The 24,759-nt window shown below is 44.3% G+C and overlaps 1 protein-coding gene across 2 annotated transcripts in view; it reads left to right on the top strand.

Annotated features, from left to right (window-relative positions):
* Positions 1 to 24,759, top strand: part of TGFB2 (transforming growth factor beta 2) — a 59,675-nt gene that overhangs the window by 25,060 nt on the left and 9,856 nt on the right. For both annotated transcript variants that reach the window (XM_040059711.1, XM_058419943.1), the window contains exon 2: positions 11,435 to 11,598. In XM_040059711.1, the coding sequence (XP_039915645.1) occupies positions 11,435 to 11,598 (164 nt within the window). The remainder of the gene's footprint in view (positions 1 to 11,434; positions 11,599 to 24,759) is intronic.

Raw genomic sequence — 24,759 nt, 5'->3', positions numbered from 1 at the left:
TGCAGTAACCTGCAGCCATAGGTAAGAGGCAGGTCTTGGTGCTCCACACCTTTGGCATTTAAAAGGACACTCCTCTGTCTAGGTCCATCTTAAAAGGAAAAGTTACTTAGGACAACTTGGTTTATGGTATACTCTAACTCAGTAGTCATCCATGACTGAGCAAAGGCTGCTGCCCTGCTGGGTTCTGTGGGATGCACTGTTTAATTTAATCTCTGTGCAAGGGACTTGCCTTGACCAACTTCTGTCAGTTGAAACTGTACTCTCTTCCCATGCTAAAACAAACAAATAAATCTGGGGAGACTGGATGACTCTTATCTAGCCTGGAATGTAACCCAGGGGGGACCTGGAGAGTGTTAGTAGGGGGTGACTGTCCACAGGCCAGTGTGGGAAGTGTGGAATGAGCAGTCTCTTCAAAAGGTTGACACTCATTTTCATCTCTCCCACCAGGAGTGTGAGCTGCAAGGCCACCGACAGCATAGGCAGGAAAGCTATTATCTACTCCTGCTCCTACTCAGAGGAGGCCTTTCCAAAACACAGGTTGGGTAGGTTGGGAAAGCTGTAACAAAAATCACATTCCAAGTGTGAGCTGCATGGTGGATTTGGTCCTGTAGCCTCTCCTCAGTCTGAGGAGCATCACAAGGGCTGGGTTCAACCTGTGCTCCCTCGCTCCCACGGGCTCTGAGACAGGAGATCCTTTAAGCACATGGCTGCATAAAAAACAGGATGGCTTTGAGAGAACTGTGTTCAAAGGGAAGCCAATGCCTATGCTCTTTTTCTGAAGCAGAGGGGTAGGCTTCTTGCCGTGTTACTGTGCTAAATATTCAGGCTGGTTTTACCACTTATATCATGTATGTTGAATTCCAGCTGATTGAGTAGCCCTGCAGATGTATAAGAGGAGAAATAAAATGTTGGATTTAAGAACAAGAGAAGTGATATTTGAATTATTCTATGCTAAGGTAGAGAGGCACATAAACGCAGCAGCTTAAACTGAATTGTGAAACAGCCTGAGAATGTCTTTTTGCTGCCATTTCCTTGATTTCAACACCACTGAGTTTGTCATGTATGACGGCTTTGTGGTTGTTGTGACACTGTTGGAGAAAATTGGATTTGGGGAAAGTTTTCTTAGTTCTTTAAATAATTCGGAATGTTTTCCAGTTCAGTTTTTTTCTCTCCAGCGCAGCTTTGTTCTGCAGCGGTACATTTTTTGTAAAGTAGGTTTTTGTATAGTTGCATTGCTCTGGCATAATACAATCCTTAGGACGTATCCAAGAGATTTCCAGCCATCCTCGTGGATTTCGTAACAAAGCTTGTGATTAGAAGCCCTTCTACGCAGAAGATTAAAATGGAGATGGCTTTTGTGGGCTTAAAAGGCAGCTCAAGTCATCCAGCACTAAAGGCACAGGTCGAAGCCTGTGAGGAGCGTGTTTGCTGTCAGAGTGCAGCAGCCTGATTTTACAGACAGAGGCAGACGATGGGTAACCACAGCTCGCCTTAAAGGAAGTGCTGAGCCCATCTCCTTGGAAAGGTTAGTCTTGTAAAGCCTGGTGTCTAGCGCTGAGAGGATATGCCTGTGCTTCTGTCCAAGGAGCGGGCTTAAACGTGATCCTCCTCACCGGAGCTGCTTTCAGAGCTCCCCAAAAGATCAGCCTGCTCCCCGGGTCTGGGGGCGCCTGACCGGGCTGGCCCTGCAGGACCAATGTCCCGTGGCTCTTGAGAGCATCCTGACCCTGTGGGCTGGTTGCCTTCTCTGCCTTGGGCGCTGCTGAGGGAGTGCAGCTTTGCCTTGCCAGGGATGGCAGGTCCCCCCAGGGCAGCAGGGTGCTGCTGCCTTGGCCTGGTGCCCGTGGAAACCCTGGAGCGGAGAGGAGGGAGAGATGCAGAGAGTGCGGAGCTGCGTGCGGCGTGCCAAGCTCCTCTCGTAGACTGACAGGGAAGGTAGATTTATAACAGAAGTCATTTTTTGTGTGAATCTGAGGGAGTCAATGAAAGTATGTCCGAACAAAGCTTATTTTTTAAATATAGTTGATTAGTAAAATGGCACTGTGGTAACGCAGTAGTGAAGCAAGTTTGAATCCTGCTGGCTGGGCTGTGAGTGCAAGTGAAATTCCTCAGAAAGGTGCCAGGAGGAGGAAGGATTTAAAAGAAATAATAAACATATATAGACTTTCTCAGACACACACACATAAATCTAACCTTACTCCTAATCTGCTGTGGAGAAGGTAAATTGTTTTTCTTAGATAAAAATTATTCAAGGTAACTTGGGGTTGGGGGGGGAGGTTGGAGCATTGATGGCTGCTTAGGGGGTTTCAGGCACTGAAACCCAGTGTCAGTGTCTGTGTAAGGCATGTGGATACACAGCAGTGCAGCTGGGCTTGTGATCATGTCTGCCTCTCCAGCCTGCCAGCAGAGAGGTCTCTTGTTGCAGAAGGTATCACTTCAGTAGCGTGCAAGCAGAAGAGATTGGGAAATGGGAGAGAAAAAAGGTCTTTGTTACAGGGAAGACTGTTGGTCAGTCTTGTGAACGGCAGAAGGTTGGTTTGCTCTGTTTTCACTCACTGAGGTCATTGCAGCCATAAAACCTCAGCTGAACTGTGCCAGCAAGTCAAGTCTTCCTCTGCTTGTGAGAAAGGTTTGTGTTCCCTGGTGAGCTTTTTTCTTTTTGCCCCACCCTTTTTTTCTTTTTTTTTTTAAGATGAGATAGGCAATTGTACTTGCAATTCTTCCTTATGATTCCTAGCTGAAAGAGGAGCAGCCTTTCATGGAGAGAGATGAAAGACACTAGGAGTATTTTTCTTACATTCCAGTGTAAGTAGAATAGCGAAGTACATACCTGAGACGTTTCCAAACACAACACACATCTATTTACATATTTGATTTCAGTGGTGATACATGATAACCTGGGATTTCATTCAAAGGATCCTGATGGGGATTTGAAAGGAGTTCTTCTTCTCTGAATGTTCACAAAATAACTGCTGAAAGCTGAAGGGCCTTTTGTTGGCAGATAAATTCAGAGAGGCTGGAGACAGTTTCCTTGTGCTGAAAATCTTCTCTGTGCTTGCAGTTGTGGGGTAAATTCCTGGCCCTTTTGAAAGTGTTGCGAACGTTTGGTCAGTGACTTCAGTGGGACCAAAACTTTACTCGGGTTTTGGGGAGACTTTGGCAACTTTATAACTTGTTCTAATGCCTGTTGACAGACACAGCAGCGTTCCTGTTAGCTCGTCATGCACCTCCCCTGCAGAAAAGGATCAGCTTCTCTTGGGCGGGCATGGTCATGGGCTTGCTGTGCTGGCGTCCAGTGCAGGAGTGAGGGACACATCTGAAGTTGGGTTTTTCTCTCTCACTATTAAAGCTGCAGGTTTGCATACACAGCAGTGAGATTAGAGGGGGTTTTTGTGTGAGAGAGTCAGTGGTTGTGTTGTACCTTTACCCCATATGTTTTAACCTGCCACAAGGTTAAGACTTCTTTGTTGAGAAACAAAGATAGCAGTAGGGTTTGTGTTTACATTCCCTCTCTGGCTACTTTGCATGACAGGTGATGTGTAAAGAGGACTTTGAGAAGAGGAGAATTGAGGTCAGACCTTTCAGACTTTCTAAAATGCCTGGAGATTTATATATGTGAAAGATGGTCTGAAATAGAAAACTCAGCATTTGCTGCTCTCCCAAGTAATCAAGTTCCTCTGATTAAGCATTGCTCAGATGGGTCAGAATGGAGACCTGAGAGCAGCTCTGATGTGTCAGTGTTTGCATTACGCAGCCCCTGTGTTTCAGCCTGGATGAGGGAAAACAAGCCAGCAGCCTGGAAAGCTTGGAAGGCAGGCAGCGAGAGGAGGGTCTGGTGAGTTCACATGGTGGAATTTCTCTTCAGGAAATTCACGTTCAAGCAGTCATAAAGGCAGGGGCAGAAAATGCCTGTTGAGCACCATGCAGGTGTTGTCATGCGGTGCTGGTTTTCGCGTTTCCATCTGCTCCAGCATTGGTAGATAGGGAAAAGAAATATCAGGCATGGGGCAGTACTGTGTGTGCTACTTTGTCTCAAGAGGGTCTTGAGGGTCCCCTAGGAGGGATTCCCTCCTCCTTTTTAAGAAATAGGAATATTTCTGAGTGGTCACACCAAGTAAGTATGCCTGGGTTGGGGTTCTAGTTTTGTGTTCCTGAAAGGGACCGGACAGTTTCCCCTTTCGCCTTAGCCAGAGATTTCAGTGATTTCATCAAGCTTTTGATTCTCCTCCAGCTTCAGAAGTTTGGATCCAGGCAGTTGATTTGAGAGGCTCAGTGTTTATTCAGATTTGTCTAGAGGTTAATACTCAGAGAGTTTCGTTGTATAGCAGAAGTGGTCTTCTGGATAGCTATTGCTTTCTTCAGAGTTGCAGAAGAAAAGTGCACTTTCCTAAAGGGATTCATTCAACAGAACACACTCTAAGAACAGGAGACTTTGTAAAGTACCAGGATTGTGTCCTGTAGTTGTCTCAGGACTGCTCTGTGGTGGTAAAGTAGTTGTAAGTTTTTGCAGTCTCTCTGCTGGTTTACCTTACCATACATCTGAAGATGTGAACTCACACATGCAGTCTGTAGTCCTCAGTTCCAGGTGTCTTCCTGTGTGTTCCACAGGTGTTACCTTTTTGCTCCAAACATCCCACACAAACTACTGATTTCCTCAAAAGTAAATTGTGTAGCTTGTCTTGAAGGACTGTGTATGTTTTCCTTAAGTATTTTTCTCCCATTGCTGGAAAGCATTCAGATTTTCTCTTCTTCCCTGCAATGAGCAGTGATGGGGGAGTGACAGGGTTTTTTTCTGTGGCTGGCTGCACCCACCTTGCATCAGGAGTGTGTGAGGCAGCAGTGCCTCCCTATCATTCACAGTATCCTGGAGTCTCTGATGCTTTTGGTCATCTCACACAAAGCAGAATGCTCCTGCAGCTTTTCTATTTGGTATTAAATTTGACTCTCCTTCGCCTTTTGGGTGATGGAATAGCTGGGAACCTTTTTTGAAAGGGGTCCATTTAGGGCACCTGCTGTAGCCCAGACTCTTGGTGCACCTCATAGGAGGTGAACAAATGTATCCGATGTTTGCCATTTTCTTATTTCTTTACGTAACCTGTAAGAGAGGAAGGAGAGAAGAAGCCATCACTGATTGTTCAGGATAGATATTTTCCTTCTCTCTGGCTGGTGTGAGTAGTAGGGATTTTTTCATGATAAATGCTGTTTTGGACTGAGTGTACAAAGACTAGTAGCCTGAAAATAATTGTGAAAGAGTAGCAGAGAGAGAAGGTCCGGTGGAAAAAAGGATCTAAATGAAGGCTTTCTGGCTGATAAGATCCACTTAAATCTGACAGTTCAGTGGTACAGCAAAATTATGGCTCTTCTTACAGTGGTCTGCATACCAAATTAACATCCAAAGCAGCCAGTTTCAGCTGCAGCATTTAAACACAGTTGAGGTTAAACTTGCAACATGATTTGACCCAGCCCAGGGAGAAAAACTACACAAACAAACAAACAAAACAGCAACAAAAGTATTAAAATGTGTTGAATTGTTACAGCCTTAAAACGGCAATGGTAGCTTTTCTAGGCAAGGTGTGTTGCCTACTGTAAGATTCACATCCAGCTCCAATGTGCCAGTAGGGATGAAGTGACAGAAATTAAGGGAGCATGTAATAAGATGCCCTCCTCTTTACATCTTCATGGTGACCCACAAAGCCAGGACTTAAACCTCTTTTGTACAAGAATCCTGTGCAGCAGCTTTGCTACACCACAAACAATTACTTGAATTTTTTTTGCTACTTGTCTTTGTGAGAACTTTAAACCTAAACTTAACCTAATCCTGTGATTCTCCAGGGGATAATTAAAATGTCTCAGAATCCTTACTGTGCTGGTTGCATTTTTGACCCAAGGGTGACTGCAGGATGTTTTTCACCATTACAGAATTTGAAGGTACAAAAGACAGTTATGTAAAAGTGTTGTCAGAGTCCATCAAACTCCAGAGTAGTAGGAGTACCTTGAGGGAATGAATTATTTGGGTAACTGGAAACCTGGCTACCAGATCTGTTTACTGTTGAAGTCATTGCTTTGGCTAGTCATCTCTTGATTCAGGCTTGGTGAAGCAATGAGGAAGTCGCAGCAGAACCAGAAGACTCTTGTCATATTTTGAGTGAGGAGCACATAATTTCATAAACGTCCTCCAAAAATCCTCTCTCTACCTCATTGTGCCTGTTTTTCAATCTGGAATGTCCTGGGGTTGTTTACTTTTCTTATACTGTCATAGATCTTAAATGTGTTTCAGAGGAGGAATAGCAAGGGGTTCAACAGTGAAAAATAGGTCACAAAATCTGGTAATTAGGTACTCTTTCTCAACCTACTGTCTTCCAAATGGGTTTTTTCTGACTTTGAGTGCACAGTTCCTCCTCAGTAGCAAATGGTTGATGACAGATAAAGGTAGCACCTCAGAGGCAACTTTGTAGATAAAAACTGGAATATTGGAGTAAGTCTCTTACACTGCTTTTGTACTGTCTGACTTTGAAGCCGTGCTGCTAGGGCCTGGAAGCGATGCCTGAGGAAGAACGGCGCGAGTGTTCTGTCCAAGAGCAGTGATCAGCTAACGCGTGTGCTCATAGCCTAATGTCATGGTGGGGCAGTTTCAGAGCTGATGGGAGGGTGATGTATGTATGTATGGCCCTTGAGGGCCAGTCCCAGTTCCTGGATATGACCTGTGGCTTCCAATATTTGGTCCCCTTTGATTGCAGAGGCAGTTTCCAGCAGGATTCTGCAGTCACATCAGGGTCAAGAGGGGTGAGCAGAGTGATTATTATGGGCTTTGGGAGCCCAGATGCATTAAACAAGCTTCTCATTTCTTGGAGAGACTTTCCCTGGAAAAGAGGAGAGGATTTGTGACCCAAGTGAGCCTGATGGGAAGGATGGGATCCTGCTGGAAAGATGTGCTGTCACAGCTGACAAGATGTTCATCCTTCCAGCGCATGCTGCTTCACTTACCGTGTCTGCATGTCTTTGGAGGCAGCCCGACCCAGCTCCTGGCAGGGACCCCAAAGCTGAGCGGGGAGAGAAATTCACACAGAGGGAGAAACGATGTCGTGTTATGCTGCTTGTTAGGGAAAAAAACCCATAGAATTTGCTATCAGTGAGCTGAAATCTAAACAGCATAAATGGTCCTAATAGTTAAAGAGGTTAGGGAAGCTTGCCAGAGCGTGGAAAGCATAACAACTGCATTTAATAACAATCAAGCTACTCTTATAAATATTTGCATGTGCTGGTTCAAAGCCTACTACACGGTCATTCATGTACTGCAGTTAGAAAGATGAGGAGGGGAAAAAAAAGGAGAGCGGGAAGAAAAGGGCACTCCGTGTTTTGTAGCTGCCATAATAAAGAATGGGCAAAGCACCAGAAGGAAAGGGAAAAGGAAAAGAAACCCTCCAAAGTTTAATAAACACAAAAGGGAATAAAAATAAATCTTTGGAGCATTTATTACAAGCCCTTGATGGAAGGATTAGATTGAAGCTCTCAGCCTTTCCAGTGTGGGTGTATGTGTGAAGGCGGCCTGTCTGGCCTCTTCCAATGAGAAAAGAAAAGTTGTTTACATTTCCTAACTGGGGCTGTGCATGCAATTGATTTCTTTTTGTTTCAATAGCAGTAATGAAAATTCAGAGGGGGGGAAAAAAAGCCTCATTTGGATACAATTGAATTTCGGTCTTTTTCCTCGCCAGAGCGAAAGCTCAGCTCTCAGAAGAGCTGTGTCAAACAGAGTGTTTTGTTTCTCCTGAAATGTCAGTACATGCAGTACTTGTGAGGAAAGCTGTGGAAATGCAGGGCTTAGTTCACCAAACACGACTGCGCAAGGCCAAAGTGTCATCCTTTTATGTGGTTTATTCCTGCTTTGGGGAACACCTCCAGCATGAAGATCCTATCCCCCCTTTCAGTTTCAGGGTGCTTGGCTACACCCTGCTCTCCTCCCGGGCGCTCCTGGGGGCCTGTGTGCTGTGTTGGATGGTTGGTCAGAGAGTGCGTTCAGTCTCTCTCTCCCACTGACAGTGTTCCAACCTGGAGCAGTGCTGAAGACTAAGCGGGGCTGGGTCTCCTGCACCCCTCCCATTGGTGCTTTTCTGCTTTGTCAGGGCAGGGCTGCTTTCTGGCGAGGATGCTGGACATTGAACAAAGTCAGCAGGAGGCACAGAAACCACAGGGTCCTTCTGCGCTTAATGGCTCGCATACCAGGGTACATTTTAACCCGGCCGTTCGGACTGTCCCGTCTAAAGCGGCTGATGAAGTTTCGGCTTGTTCGAGACAGGGGGGAAAAAAAAATCAAAAAAGCCAACAGAAAAAGAGTAAATTCGTGATGCTCAGGGTTTAGCAGCCTAAAGGGAGGGGGAGGATGGATGCTGCCTTCACCTTCTCCAGCCATGCTGTATAACTCGTTTCAACCGTGATGATTGTGATTGTGATTATTACAGCTGGAAGTCTTCAGGTTTTTTTGAGGGTTGATTTGACGAGTAATTTAAAAATGATAAAAATGGAACCTTTCATTACGTTTACTATTCTCTCTCCCACCAAAACAAAAGAAATCTGTGTTTTCCTAGCTACGGGAAACATATTGATTTAATTCCACTCATTAATGATAATAGTTCAAAGAATGCTTCGGGAGTTCAGTCTGCAGCAGGGGAACTGTGTTTGCAGACCAGCTCGGTCAGAGTCATCCTGGTGTCTGCTGCAGTCATGGGGCCAAAGCCAGAGGGGAGTGCAGAGGTATCCAAATGAATCGGAATTGATACAACTGTCAGGTTAAGGTGGAGTCACAAAGAGAGATAAATTACAGCATCTGAGATCACTTAAAGGCTAATCCAAAACCTTGTAGACTCCATAGGGTTCTTACCACTCCTTTAAAGAGATTTTCAAGTCTCATTTCTCAGTCTTCATGTTGATTAATTTTCACATAAACCCCAGTTGTGCAGTCAGCCATCCCTTCATTTTTTAATCTGTCCATGAAAAATACCTTTTCCTCAGCTGACTTCCTGTGGATACTGTCAGAATGATAAAGAAATTGAATTTCTTATGTGAAGTTTTGCATATAAAGATGTAAAACTGCAAGAGAGTTGAAACTTCAGTAAGACAAGATTACCTTTTTACTCACAGAGGGCATCCCATGCCTGCCTTCCAGTGGAAGGTAAATACTTGTTTGCAGTATACAAACGCACATATGCAAACACAAAAGCAGGCACACTGAAAGAGTATTCATTCTGTGTCTTTCTAATACATAAAAGAGAGAAAAAATGTAAATGCAGGAGTGGTTGAGGAATATCCACTCAGATACATCAGAAATTTGTAATATACAGTATCTAAAACAAAGGAACTGGAAAGAAGGCCTACAAAGATAGCACAAGAAAGTTCTAGGAATAAGAAGCTAAATATAAACCAAACTGATGGTTAAACAGGGCTTTTCAATCTAAAATAAAGTCAAGATGGGCAGGGTTTGTCTGTGCCGGGGCGAGTGAATGGCTGCTAGTTTGGCTTGTCCACAGTGAACAAAATGGTAGGTTGATGCCTCAGACAAATGACAGGGAAGGACAACTTACAACTCATCCTGGAAGCATCAATCTTATATATACATGTTATTATGCCAAATTATATTCCTAGTAGGATTAGGTTTGGCTGAAGAACAAGTAGTAGTCTCGGAGTTTCCTGCAGCAGGAAAAATAAACTGAAAATACTATTTCTCTCTTAAAGGAGGGTGTAATATCCGAACCAAGCAGCTTTTATAAGAATTTGCAAAATACATCAAGGTCATAGCTGCACAGTTAAGCATTTCTCAGAAGCCTTTCCCTTGGTATTTTGAGAGACTCTAGCACGGATCTGTTGCTGATGGGAGAGAGGAGCAGCTTTGGTGTAGGAGTAATTTGCGTCTGTTTGCCTTTGAGTTCTCACTGAGAGCTTGTAGCAGTTTCCTGTCAATAAGCATGGTAGCCAAGAACCGTGACTGTGATGCCTGGGGGGTTATTTTCAAGCCCTGCAGATGTGAAAATCTGAGAACCTTTTTTTTGTTTGTTTTTCTAATTAAATGGAATCATAAGGAAGTCTGGGGCTTCCTGTTCATAGCTGTACCTGTTTGATCATACTGAGGATCTGCTTGGGGAAGTACTCTTTCAGAGGATTTTTTGAAGTGTTTTGAGAACTTGTCATCTCTCACTTATAATGCATCTACGGTTAAGGCTGAGATTATTTCTTTATCATCAAAGATCTTCTCATAGCTGCATTCATTAAGTAGTCAGTTTGAACTTACTCAAAGAGCTACAAAAAGTGGGTTATTAAATGTGTAACTGTGAGAACACCTGTGCTTTCTCAGCTGAAAATGCCTACCCAGCCCCCAAACACAATTTTCCTTTTTCTTTTCCTTTATCCACTTCAGTTTTCACACTGTAAGAGAAGAAGAAACTGTTCCCTCCAATTGAACAGAGATTTCCATCAGGCCTGAAAAGTAATTTCATCTCCTCTCTGAGGAGTGTGAGCTTATCTCCTCCCACTCTCTTCCCCTGTCTCTGAGGAGTTTGGGCGTCAGACAGGAGTGGTGCAGGCAATTGCTCCAGCTGCTCTGGGCAGTGTGGAGGGGCCACAGGCGATGACTGAACCCCCTTAGGGTTACCTGGTTTGTGCGAAACTGCCTTGCTGCTTGCCCTTAGTCAGGCTTTACCTCTGGGAAGGAGAAACGCTGTTTTGAAATCTGAACTGAGATGTCTAACATTGCTATTGAAGACTTGAGGCCTGCTTTTCCCCAGTATGTAGTAAGGGGTGGTTATGTTTATGGCTTTTACTGCTTCCAAGTGGTCAAAATTCATGTAATCCTGTTTATAGTGTCTACTGTCTGCTTGCCTTTTCCCTTTGTTTTTCCCTCCTCTTCTCTTTCAGCCCTCATCACTATAATCAGAATGACTATTTTGTTCCAAAAATATCCTTTAATACCTAGGTGTGGAGTAAAATCTGAAGCTGGCTAATTCACGCTCCATATTCTGGGGGAAGTGGGTTTCGGAGAACATATAGATCAGACGAGCTGCTGTTATTTGTAGTCTTAGCAGATCCCTGTGAACTCTCTATAAGCCTGAAGGCATTTACCGTGTACCAACTGCTGTGGTTTTTTTCTCAGTTCATAAGTATTCAGGATTTTCCAGCAGTAGATTGAAAGAGGGGAGGTTTAAATGCATGCCCTGAAATAGAGTTGAAAGTAGTTGTTAATCTCGATTAATATGGCAGTCTTTTAAAAAACACATGGGGTATATTTTCTTAATTTTTACTAAATTGTTAATGGTACTAAATTGACCACTAGAAACTGAACCATGCTTGAGGTATTTCCCTGACTAAGGCTGTCTTGTGTTAGAATGCTTGAAGGAACAACAAATTTTGTCATCAAGAAAAGTAATAAGATCCCACTGCTTTCTTGCAGACGCCATCCCACCAAACTATTACAGCCTTTACTTCCGAATCGTCCGGTTTGATGTCTCAGCGATGGAGAAGAACGCCTCCAACTTGGTGAAGGCTGAGTTCAGGGTCTTCCGCCTGCAGAACTCCAAGGCCCGCGTCTCGGAGCAGCGGATAGAGCTGTACCAGGTATGGAGGCACCTCACACGCCTCAGCTCCCCGCCTTGCTGCTGCAAACCCACCTAGCAGGGAGAACAAACCGTGAGGAGAAGCAGCTGAGTCCCCTCTCTCCAAAGCAGTCTCCTATTTCAGTGCCTTCCCTAGGAAGGACTTCACTTGGAATCCTACAAAGCTGAAATGTGCAAACTTTCTCTAGCAGTTGAGCCTCCGGAGTTTTGAGCCAGCAGTGTGTCCAGATGGCCCAGAGGGCCAGTGACATCCTGGCTTGTATGAGCAGTAGTGTGGCCAGCAGGACCAGGACAGTGATTGTCCCTCTCTATTCAGCCCTGGTGAGGTCGCATCTCAAATCCTGTGTCCTGTTTTGGGCCCCACCCTGCAAGAAAGACATTGAGGTGTTGGAACATGTCCAGAGAAGGGCAGCAAAGATGGGCAAGGGTTTAGAGAGGGAGTCCAGTGAGGAGTGGCTGAGGGAGCTGGGGGTGTTTAGCCTGGAGAAAAGGAGGCTCAGGGATGACCTTATCACTTTACAATTCCCTGAAAGGAGGGTGTGGCCAGGTGGGGGTTGGCTTCTCCTCTGCAGCCAGCAACAGGACAAGAGGAAATGGTCTTGAGCTGCAGCACAGGAGGTTGGGGTTGGAAATGAGGACGAATTCCTTCACTGAAAGGGTTATCAAGTATTGGAACAGGCTGCCCAGGAAGGTGGTAGAGTCACCATCCCTCGAAGAGTTCAAGAAATGACTGGACATGGCACTTAGTGCCATGGTCCACTTGACATGGTGGTGTTTGGTCAAAGGTTGGACTCCGTGATCTTGGAGGTCTTTTCCAACCTTAGTGGCTCTGTTATTCTGTGGTTCTGTGTTTCACAGTGTATTAAAAAAAAAAGTGAGAGAAGAAGACATCAAGTTATTCCCAGAATCTCTGTTTCCCAACACCTGACCTGAACAGTAGTTTACATAGAGGTCAAATTCCTCTCTCTGGCCCGTGTTCCGGAGAAGCTTTTAAAGCCTTCCTTGTAGAAATGGAATTAAAACTGAGTTGCAAAGCTTAGGAGTTTCCAACCTGGCCTCTGTATAGTAGTTCAAGGGTTGAGGCAAGGGATTGGACAATTCAGGGATTGTGGAGTGAGTAAGAAAACGCCCCATGACTCTTTCACTCCTGAGTGTTGACAAGATTGATGTCATTTAATCTTTAAGGACTTTAGAGCCTTTAACCTCATTTAGCATAGAGTCTGTGCATTTGTGCAAGTACTATGTAGGGCATATTTCATGTAAAGCACAGTTCTCACTGAGAAACGCAGCGGCTAAAACAGGCCCAGCTCCCAGAAGTTTTATACCAAGGAAAACTCACAGTTGTTCCAGCAGCCTGTGACATGTTCTGCTGAAAACCCTGAAGGATATGATACCACCTTGTAAAAGCGTATGGAGACCCTCTTTAGCTCTCTTCTTGCTGCCTGCATTAGCTGTGCTTGGGCACTGTCCTGGGCTTGCAGCACTGTAAAGTCCAGCTCGGATCCTGTGGGTGCAAATTTGAGTCTTCTCCCTCACTTTAAATGTTCACCTTTTCCTGCCTGGTCTGGTCAAGTGGAAGCCAAACTTGAAGCAGGGAGAGGGAGCAGTTTGGGTTCACAGGCTTGCTGAAGTGACAGTAAAAGCCAGTCACGGAGGCTGACAGCAGGAAAAGTGTGTTGGTCTGTTTAGATGTTGTTTAAATGTAGGGAAAGATTTAATTCCCATCTGAATGTGGTTCAGGTCCACAGGTGGTCACTGTGGGCTGCGACCTGACTGCCAGCCTTTCCAAGAACAGGGTGGCAGAAAAGTTGAGCAAATAATGTGTTATTTGTTAAAAGGGAAAGCTAAGAATGTCTATTGAGAATCATTGGTGTTGCCTGTAGATGCCATCCCAGAGAAACACACTTTGAGTCCCAGGGATGCTGCCACAGCAGCCTGCTGAAACAGTTGTATATTCTGGCTTGACCTCACTGTTCAGACATCCTAAAAGGAGTTGATGGCATCTCTGGGGTTTCTGTTGTTCTACTTTTGAGAGCTATTAGTCAGCCACCCGAAAAGAATACAGATGTGGTTGCCTGAGCTCAGTTCCTTGCCTTTCTGTGTTTGAGGAGCATGGGACACAAAGAGTTCAGCAGAGGTATGGAAGAAAGGGCCTTTGCTTGGCTGGGATTTTGCCTTGTGATGAGAAACAGCTGGGGCTTACTTGAAAGAGCCTGACTCCAGCAAGCCTGTGCCCATGGAAATGACTGACACCTGCATCCAGGGCAGGTACTTGGGTCCCTGAATAAATATATGCCTGGTGAGCAAGGCAGTTTCTTTTTTAGGCTGGGTGGAGCAAACTAAGTGAAGTGTTAGGTGAGTAATGAGTGCAGGTTATTGTAGGATTAGATCTTTTCTCCACCAAGTAACAGGCAAGCCAAAGGCAGCATGCCCTGTGTGTTTGTGCCAGGCATATTTTAGGCACATTACTTTGCTCCTTTGCTTGTAGAGAGGCAAGCTGTCTCTGGATCATTTCCCTTTGGCCATGTTTATTTCTTGCAATCTTGTATGCAGCTCTTCCTAAAACCTTGTTATGGGGGTATTACAGCTCTGTGGTGGGCAGTCTGAACTGCATGGGTTCCTTGGCAGGAGCTCTTCTGCCAGGAGTATGAGCGTCCCTAAATGTTGCTGCAGCTGATCTCCGTCACAGCACAGGAGATTAGGATGTGGTGTTTTAAGAGGAAAAGCAAAAGAGGGAGAAATTGGAGACAAGGGACCCAAGATGCCTTTGAGTCCCTTCCAGCCTGAGATATGCCATGGTGTATTGTAGAACAGTGCTATAGAAAGCATTCTAAAACTTACTGTATGAATTCCAGAGATTAGAAAGAAGAAAATCTATGCGGATGAAGAAGGAGGGATAGGAGGCATTGGTGCCCCAGTGGTGCAGGAGGAGGTTTGGAGCTGTGTATTAATGTATTGAGAATGCAGGTAGAATTGTCTAGTGGTGAACACGGTACAAACGTGGCAGGTAAAAGGGAAGATTCTCATTTCAATGGAAGTGGAAGAGGCAACTATCTTCTGTAAGGGCTGAGGACTTAGTCAGATATCTGACTCGAGCATGAAAAGCCGTGCGTGGAGGCTGAGCCTTGCAGAGAAGATTGCCGGTGGAGTTGGCATGAGCAGCTGCCGCTCCTCCTCTGTGCATGAGCTTTGCTTCCTGTCTTGTGACATATGTGCTGGGCCTGCCAGGGCTGTTGTGCCCAGAAGGAACAGTGTGGTTTTTCATCTTGCATAAGCAACATTTAATTATTAGGGGTTTTTTCCTCCTCCAACCTCCAAGTCTCAGGTTGCCTAGTGTTTTGCTTTGTTGTGGAGTTCTTCTTGATGAGGGTTTTTGAAATTCCTCTCATACCTGCAGTTTCAAGGAATGGTTGTTCCTTTGTCCCCTTGTCTTTCTCAATCAAGCAGGAGAAGGCTTCTGGGGAGAATCAGAGCTCCCTTGTAGTTCACTGAGATAGTCCCTGAACATGTGCACATCTAATTGCCCTCCAGGAGCGTTCTGATTTAGACCAGTGGCAGTTTAGTAGTAGCATGTATACCACTGATGCGGAAGGGACAACATTATTCTAAAGGACTATTTTAGGAACAGCTAGAGACAGATGTGCAGGGTAAATTGAAAAAATAAGCAAGCAGAACATAAATATTTTGTTTCTCTGCCTGATTCTTTCTTTGTGTGGTCCTCTGACCTTACAGATCTCCCCCGTAAAATGAAAGAAATGCAAAACTGCACCTTTTCAGCTAAGCTTTCCTCAGGCTGTACTTGGCTTCCTTTTCCAAACCACATCAGAAAGGGACTTCGTGTTTTCCTACAGCCCTTGTTTGCACTGACTCTGGGAAGGCAGTCTGGGGCTGCTTGGCATGGTGAGCCAGGGCTGTGGCCCCTTGTTCCCAGCCCCTGGCTCAGTAGCAGCAGGACCCTGTTCCCAGCTCAGAGGCTGAGTTGGAGCATGGAGCACCCCATTGTATTTGTGCTGGGAGTGAGTGGTTATGAATCTGGCTGCCAGGTTTTCTGCCATCTGGATTTCCCCAGTCAGTGAATCCTAGAGATTAATTCTCATGGAGGTGCCCTGGATGCATCCACAAAGCCGGTGGGCAAGTAGTAATCCCTGTGTGCAGAAAATGTCTGTTTTCACCCAGAATACTTCTCTTGGTATTTAAGGATTAGTCAGTCACATCTGTGTGTTCCTGCACAGATGGGAAGTGCAGTGCACATGCTAAGTGGTCTTAAGATGGAAAATAATAAAACTCACAGAAGTAGGAATTAAGTTACTTTTATAAGGCTGGTATGAAATCTTCTGTCTCTACTGGGCTCTGGTCAAGTGAAGCCGCAGAGAATTAAATTCTTAAAAGGCACTATCTTTTCTATTGTTTCTTCTGCCCAAAAGGGAGGTTTAATCTGATGGTTACACTGCTGATCATCAGCACATTGGAGAGTGGGAAGCCAAAGGGAAGGAAGGAAGTGGTGTGACCTCGGACAAGGCGCCCTTCTCCCGTTCTTCCACACGCCATGCTCGCTCAATGCGCTTCCCAACGTGCACCAAGACTTCAGAAAATATTAAGAGGATAAAGTGCTTTAGGGGAAGGGAGGAGGAATAATATTAAATAAACAAGTTTTAGCATCCTCCAGTGGCCCTTGCTATGTTTTTAAAGATTTATGCCAAATGCAGGCTTTATTGGAATTTGATCAGATAAAGCTCAGTTGTTATGGGAATGTCTTTGTTCATCAGTTTTCTTGCCTGCTTTGAAGACTTCATCACATCTTTCTTTTATTAAGGTGCTTCTGTATTTATGAATAAAGTCCCTGCACCCTTCAAAAAAAGCCTTGTCTTTTATGAATAAACATTCCAGAAAACATATAAGGCACCCCTGCAAAGCAGAACTATTGGAAACCCTTACAGGGTGAAAAGACATCCTTCAGAGAGTGCTGTGGTATTGGGTTTAAGGTATTTTTATTATGTACAGCAGTCAAACAATAACAAGTAATAATTACTTCCTGTGGAAGCAGTGCCTTGTTTTGTTAACACATCATAAAGTGTCTCAAAAAGTGCAGCTGAAGCGCTGTGTTTTATTGTCATCCTTATCTGAGGCTGCTGTGGGTGGGATTACCTGAGAGGCTGTGGATGGGAGGGACGTCCCAGAGGACTTACCAGAGCAAGGGTTGAGGCAGATGGACAGTCCCAGGTTAAAGCTGGGGGGGACACATCCGATTGTACTGAAGAATGTGAAGCAAACAGGAGCAGACCTTTGGTCTTCCCATGTTGTGGAGGGCGCAGTCCATGTCAAGAGCTCCCGTGGAGCTTGCTTGGGGTCTAGGAAGGAGTGTCTGTCCTCTAGATGGTAGTAACCCCCATTTCTTCCAGAGCCTCTCTCCCGCCTTAGAGGTGCGAGGGGGAAGATGCTGTGGAACATATTACCCCATCATGAGTCAGATTTAAATTTAAACCACAGTCGGTTCTTCAAATACTTTCAATTCAGACAGTGTTTTGTCTTGTTTTTCAGTTGGGGAATACGTTTAGAGTGAGCTACTATAGATTTGGGCCAAATCTCCACGGTGCAAATCTGAGGCAATTTACACTGACTGCAACAGAGATCCTTCAGGCTGATCTCTGTATAATCAGGAGCAGAGGGGCCTTGCTCTCTTTTCTTGCCAAAAAGTGCTGTCTCTAATGGCAAGGAAGAGAATACCATGAAGCAGGATTTGTGGCTGTGAGCTGGCGCAGGATGTCTGTATTACAGATATCACCTGGGGCACTTGGTTATAATTGACTGCCATCGCTGTGACCCACATATAAAGCAGTGCATTTGGATCTCACAATTTATGTATTGCGATCCTGGAACCAGACTGTTGCATTCTGAAGGGTTACGAGGTTATGTTGAATGGCAATGTACAGTGTTCTTTGAAGTGCCAAACCCAGTATAAAGCGCGGATGTAATAACTTTCTCTTCTACCAAACTCCTTCTCTTTCCCCCAGCAACAGAGGAAGTTAATTTGCAGTATATTTCAGTTGAACTGCTGTTTTCTCCTTGTTCCAGAATTCCCTTTTTCTGGTCCCAAATACTTATATGCCCTACAAAAAGATGTCAGTGCATGGGAGACCATGTCTAGAGCACCTTCGGAAATACTCTGTGAGCGTGATGGGAAGTACTTATGGCTGCATCATCTTCACTGTAATTTGAGAGCATATCTCAGATGCACCCGCCTCTTGCCAGGAATAGATCAGTTACTGAAGACAACTTGGAGAAATATATAATATTTCCATCAGTTCCTGGCAAGGGCCAGCATGTGTTCCCCATCTGGACACTGCCATGTGTAGAAATTCAGGCCACAGACGGCTGTATTGCCATTTGTAGTGCCTGTACATTATTGGAGGCATGGCAATGCAGGCCATGGGTCTGAAAACAACAACTAGGTTTGGGTTCCTGCTCTTTGGGCTAGGTTTTGTTGGGGTAGCCAAGCCTACATAATGCTGGGACATGAGCAAGTTCGAACCAAGCAACTCCTCGTGGTGGTCACTGGGCTGAGGAACATCAGGTTGGCTTGGTGGCCATGTGCTAGAGAACCTGTTGGAGGGGGAAAGGTGGTGTTCCTGTTCTGGGGAGGTGTAGGAAACAGTGTGAAGCTTTGTTGGAGAGAAGCCAAGGTGAAGCAGAATAGATGATGGGAGAAAATGGAGGAGGATGGGAGTGGTTTAGGTGGAAATCTGTAGGTGGTGGGAAGAGAAAACCGCAAGGAGAACTGTGAGTTATAGGGAACAAGGCAGGCAAGAGGAAGGGAAGAAAGAGGAGGGACTTGTGGAAGAAGACAACATCTTGGAGAAAGTGCTATGTCCAAGTACTCATGTAGCCAAGAAAGCTGCGTGCCAAAATGTTGTAGTAAAATGCCCATGAAGATGAGATACGACTGTCAGGGACAGGACCAAGGAAGAGAGAAGGGCTTAAACCTGTGCATAAAGGGGAGATGAACACAGGAGTACCCTGCAGGATCTGGGAGATTTGGCTAGAAGACAGGAGAACCCACTCTATTTCTGTTGATTTTGGCTCCTCTTTGTTGATATTTTAATAAAACATAATGTGCCTTTGGCAAGTTAAAGCTAAAGGCTAGATAAGTTTATGGGATTTTTTTGTTTTGCTTCATTTTATATGAGATCTTTCTTTGGAGCTATCTTAAAATCTCCCAAATGGCAGGAAATTGCCCTCAATATTTCAGAATCTTCCAAGAGAAGGACCCCAGACCCTCAGTTCTTGTTTATTGCTTATACAGTGCAGAGTCTTCCTGCCTGCTTAAACATAAATCAGGCTGGACAGCCTCGGGGCTCTGTCCCCAACTTACACCGCACATGTATCTTCAGTATCAGGAGGAAGGCTCTGCTTGGGGAACAAATGGAGAGGAAATCCCTTCCCAGGATCCGTTCTCTTCCCAGAGCTCATCCTGTCACCGCAGGGTGATGAAATGAGTCAGTTACAGTGATTCCATGACATGCTTGACTTCCCCTCCCTTTGTGACCTGCTTAAGGGCTCATCTCTTTACCCTCCTCACACTTCACCTTCTTTTACCTTTAAGTGAGCATCAGCCAACACTGTAAGAGAATCCTTCTGCAGCTGTAGCCCATCCAGATATAAAAGAGGTTGGGTTATGTGTGCAATATGTTCTTTTTACTTGCAAGTTTGCATGAAGAACGTGTCTGGCAAGTTCTGAGCAGATGGATCAGAGAGCTATGGGTTTTTTACAAACTTTGGCAAGTACTCCATACCTTTCTTTGTATTTTGGCAGGAACTCTGCATCTCATATACTAGTCTCTAAAGATTCTGCCCTCAGTTTGAGCCTGATTCGGAGACAATTGCAAGTAATGGAAAGACTTCATTGATAAGCAGGGGGCCTGTAAAGCCCTTTTTAACTCCATAGCACTGAAGGCAGAGTCTGAATTGCTCCTTTGCAGGAGTGGCTACAAGAAGAGCTTAAAAACTCACACTGACCATTTTTTAAAAAATACTCAGCTGGTATCTTGCGCTTAGAAGCGGCTAAGATTTTGATAGCCAGTAGATTCCCGATTATCTGGCAAAAGGTACTGTATGGAAGCTTTGCACTTTGCACCATATGTTTTCACATATAATGAGTAAGAAACTGGAGAGGTTTGCAGCAGAATCAATGCTTTGCTTTTCCTTGTGTCCAAAATAGGATCAAAGGCCTCAGATTTAACTAGGGAATGAGAAAGGATTGATAATTAGCATGGCCATTTTTTAACTGTAAGTTTCAGAAGGAGCTGGCTGAAGTCCCTGAGAGCTGTCCGAGGAGACCTTTGAAATCTGGAACCAGGCAGTGAGTGAATCTTTCAGTAAGGGTGAATAGCATGCAAGGTTTTGGAAATGCCAAGCAGCTGTGTGTGCAGACCTTGGGACTCTGGTCATTCCAGTGTAGAGAGCTGGGCTGGAGTCCCCTGCAGTTTTTTCTAGTTCAGAAAAGGTCATCCTAATGGCAGTTTTCAGCCATGCTGTGCATAGCTGAACTTATCTCTGCTCTCATGTTAACCAGCATAAGCACATCATTTACCACTGGATCTCATTGTTTGGGCTCATTTACTTTAAGCTTACAAGTACATGTCAGGTTATTTCCATTATGTTTAAAAGGGCTGTGAAGTTCCAATGGAAATCATGGATAATGACTGATAAGTAAGAGAAAGAGTAGTGAGCCTGCCAAGATGTTGTAATACACTAGAACATCACAGGAGTCTGAAATGACAGAGAAGGGAAGGGAAGGAAGGAAGTTATCAGGGGGCCAACAGCATCTGGAGGGAGGAGATCAGACAGTCCAGAATGAATGGAGAGGAAAGACAGATTAATGGCAGGTTTTCACAAGATAATGCCGTATTTACTGCTGTTCAGTGACTGTAGAACCCACACTGGCTGATAGCAGTGGCCATTTCAAGTTCCAAGGCAATGCAGGAAACAGGATAGATATTTTTAAGTGGCCGTGTGATCTTATTACTATGTTTGGAAAGTTCATCAGCTGGTTTTAAGAAACTGTCAGTCACCAAAAATGTTTCCAAAGAGTTGGTGACCATAATTCTCAAAGCCAGCTGTAAAATGCTCTTGGTTTTCTTGGCTGCAGCAGATGTATGTCATTGATGCATCGGCCTGTGTACCATCACTGCTGAACCGCATTCAGTTTTTTGTTTGCTTGCTGAGGAGGTGGTGAATTTATTAGCCAAAACTATCCCACTGTAAATTGTACTTAATTGTAATTTTCCTATTCTTCTGCATCTGATTGTGGTGACAATAGAAGACTAGAAGTAGTTATTGGCCAGAATACCAAATCTGAAATGAACTAACAAGTTGCTGTTCGGAGCTCTAGTTATTTGAAAGAACCAGTGTATCTTTGTGTCAATTTTTTTCCTTTTAGCTGTGTAATGAGTCACAGAAGACAGGCTGTTCTGGCTTCCACTGTCAGTGGTTATTGTCTAGAATACATACACTAATGAGTTGATTCAGTTATCCCCTGCTTTAGCTGCCTAAATAAATGAGCGGGGGAGTAGGCGAAGGAAACTTTGAGCAAAATAATTAAGTTTCTTTTAACAGAGTCTTGGGCTTAGGAGTTTTTTCGAGTTTGTTTTTGAACCAGTTATAATTACACCGATGCCGAGTGCTACTGCTCTGCTCATGTCAACTTCTGATATGCCCCATTCTGTAAAGAAGTCATGCATCTGCTAATTTTGCAAGCATTCTGCTTTGTTTGTTATCATGAATTATGTAGTGTTCTCAGTGTACTTTAGTTTATAAAATACAAACTAAGATAATCCTTATCCTTACTTTTATACTCAGAACTGTGTGATAGTTTCTTGAGGGTATAAACATGTGTGCCTATAAATAAACAGTTTCATCCTCCTGTATTTTAATTACGATTTCAGCTACTTGATACTTAAATTTTTTAAATAATGTATCTGTTACTGCTTTCCAGTTAGTCTGAAAAACAAGCATAGCAAGTGACAGAATTAATTTACAAATCAGTATTTCCTGGAAACTCCTCATTCTTCTGAAACCAGTTTGTGACAAAACTAAAGTTTTTCACTGCTGAATGCCCTGGTCATGGTGATTTGCCATATGCTTTCAAGATAACATCATGGGTCATCCTCCTCTAATGGATGGAGAGGAGCACAGACAAGTCCCCGCCAGCCGAGCAGAGGTTCTCCCCCAGAAGACCAAGCAGGATGAGGAGTAGATTTCAACAGGATTTGTAAAATACCAGAAATCTGGCAGGCCTGTTGTGGGTGGCATGTGAGTGCTGTCATCACCAAGATCCCCAGCTGGGCTTCCTAAACAAATGGAGCTGCACAAACAAGAGCAATGCTTTGTTTGCATCTGGCTTCTTCGTGAGCCATTTCCTGAAATTAACTGCTTTATTCATTTATTCATGTGTTCGTTTCACCTTGATGTGCTGGCAGTAGCTGCATGTATGTGATATCTGGAGACTCTTCATGGGTATTTGTAAGATCATTTTTTCACCAGGTGTTTTCAAGATGCCTCAGAATTGAAAAAAAGGTGTATGAGAGGTAGGTTAGCAGTGGGCATAGAAGAAAAGTAGGTAGAAGGCAGTGTACAAGACACCGGTCGAGAAGAGGATTAAGAGGTTTTCTCGTTGATGATGTTCCTTTGAAAGGGAGGAATCACATACAAAAACGGGGTAAAAAAACCCTGAAATTGTGCCTAGAATTTAGAGTATTGCTACTGAATGGAAATTACTCTGTATACTGGTCTAGAAGTCTGATGGATCACCGTTTGGTGACACTTCTTCCATCACAGCTCACCCCCACAGCATGCGATGTTCGCTGTGTGATCATTTATTGTAACAGGCAGTGCTGCATTTATCACTGTTGGAAGCAAGACCAAGTAAGCAGGTATCCCTGGACAGACATCCCCACATCCAGAACCCGGCTTTGTTGGCTTTGAGCCTTCTCCGAGGCGTGTGTGAAGGTGTGTCTGCTCACACCCGTACGTGCGCCGCCGTGGTGCATCACCAGCTCTTTGTAGTGTGGCGTTGGGATGTCCCTCCTCAGTGAGGGAGGTGGGGCTGCCTGTGTGGGAACTCTGTCTCCTGCTCATGCAAATGATGGGCTCTGTGTCTCTGCATGCAGCGGGTGATGCACCGGATTCCCCCACCGGAAAACCTTCGCCTTCCACGTCATGGCCTGTAGTCGTGTAGTCACCAAACTCCTGCTGCCTCTTTAAGAGGGAGTGTTTGGGTAAGGTGCCAGAAGGAAGCAAGAAAGGATTAAAGGGGAAGTTTAACTCAGTTGACTTTCTTCTTCTGTGGATTTTCTTTTTTCCCCTTGCCTTCTGTTAATATTTTTAGTGCACTGAAAACTTTTGCACAAAGGCTTTCATTTAGCTCCTGCAGGTACAAGCTGTGCAGCAGCAGTTCTGATAACGGTGTTTGATGTGGTTGTGATGGGCTAAGCATGAAGGTGAGGTGGTGTTTATAAAAGGTAAGGCAAGGCAATGTTTACAGAGGAAGGTAATATCTCTTCTAAGACCAATCAGTGTGGTTGGAAGAAGTAGACAAGCTTTCAAGCACTAAAGCTGCAAGGCACAGAAAAGGCTTTTATTCTTCTTTGAAACTAAATTAGTTGATCTAGTAGGAAGAAAGGATTGGAAACAATGAAAGAGAAGTTTTTCATTGGGGATGTAGGCTTGAGGGTGCGTTGGAAGAAAAAGGTGTGTTGCTGATGGGGAAGGTTAAAACCAGAAATGTAGGGCAAAGTAAAAAGAAGCAAACCAAAGCTGGGAAATGGCAGAGAGAACCATGTAGTATTCTGGAAGACTCATTTGAAGAATATACTGTAGCTGTAAAAATTTCCGAGATATTCCTACAAAAAGGCCCCTTTGTTTAGCACCATTATAGGATGCAATTGCTTCAGTGTGGATGGAAATAGAAAGCAGTGTAGGATAAGAAATTTAATCAGATTGCTTTGTGGGAGAAAATGGACTCTGAAGATCCAGCCTAGGATTTTATCTTCCATTAACTTTCCACACTTGCAGCAATGTAAGAGCAAAAGAAGGGAGAATGGAAATAGTGAGGCTAGAAGATCATTCTTGTTTACGAGTACTCACGTTTTGAAGATCATACATCACCCTAACACTATAAAGACACTTAACCCAAGAGAAGGAGATGGAAGTTAATTTCATTAAGTGTAACACTCTTCTCATTTAACAGCCTTCTGCTTAAGACCTGCCAGTGCCTGTTTAACCCATGGTGTCAATTGTGGAAATTATCTCATACTTAGTTTGTGACTTTTTACTTCATTCTTTATAATTTTCTTTCCTGAACATGCTGTATAAAAAACATGGAGAGAAACTTTACTTTCAGATATTGTTGGTACCATAGGATGGATAATATCCAGCTCTTTTTAATCCACAGTATCTATCCTGTCCCACAGTGTCATACAGTTCAGAAACCTGCCAACACTTTTCTTGCCATTCAGCTCAACAGTGGGGGTGGATTTTCCTTGTACCATTGGATATCTGCAGTGATGATTTCTTGTACTTTTACGAATGCCTTTTATTCCAGGTACACGCTGACAGCCCTTGACTCTGTCTTTTGGTAGCAGTTGGGATAAAGACTGGGATAAATACATTTATTTTTGATATCAAGGCACAGCTGTGTCTTCAGAATATGTCTAAGACCAATTATAGTTAACATCAGGAGATTGCTTTTGGCACATTACTTAATTTAATCCTTACATCACTGCCAAAACTGAGGTATGCAGTTTCTGGAGTCTTTGGAAAGATATGACTGTGCAGAAAGGAAGAGAAATGAGCCAAGTTCTTGTGTCCCATCTGCCTCACCCCCCCCCCCCACCCCCCCCCCAGTTCCAGCACATCCCTGCAGAATGACAGCTGCATTACATCCTCAGAAACACTTGACCTGATAAAGACCAAAGGGAAGGCAAAGTTATATTTGTACTTCTCTGGGACTTTCCCAGCATTGATTATTGATTCTCTCATCCCTCTGGCACTTCTGAGCAGTGGTAGTCCCCTTGCTGCTGGCAGACTCTCTGTAAACAGTTATTCAGACGCTTTGAAGGTTACCTCATAAAAAGGAGTCCCGATGTTCACTGTTTGAGTGCCCTTA

The sequence above is a fragment of the Hirundo rustica genome, chromosome 3 (genome assembly GCF_015227805.2).
Source record: "Hirundo rustica isolate bHirRus1 chromosome 3, bHirRus1.pri.v3, whole genome shotgun sequence".
NCBI lineage: Eukaryota > Metazoa > Chordata > Aves > Passeriformes > Hirundinidae > Hirundo > Hirundo rustica.
Note: the sequence above shows the minus strand (reverse complement) of the source record. Positions and strands in the feature narration are given on the sequence as shown.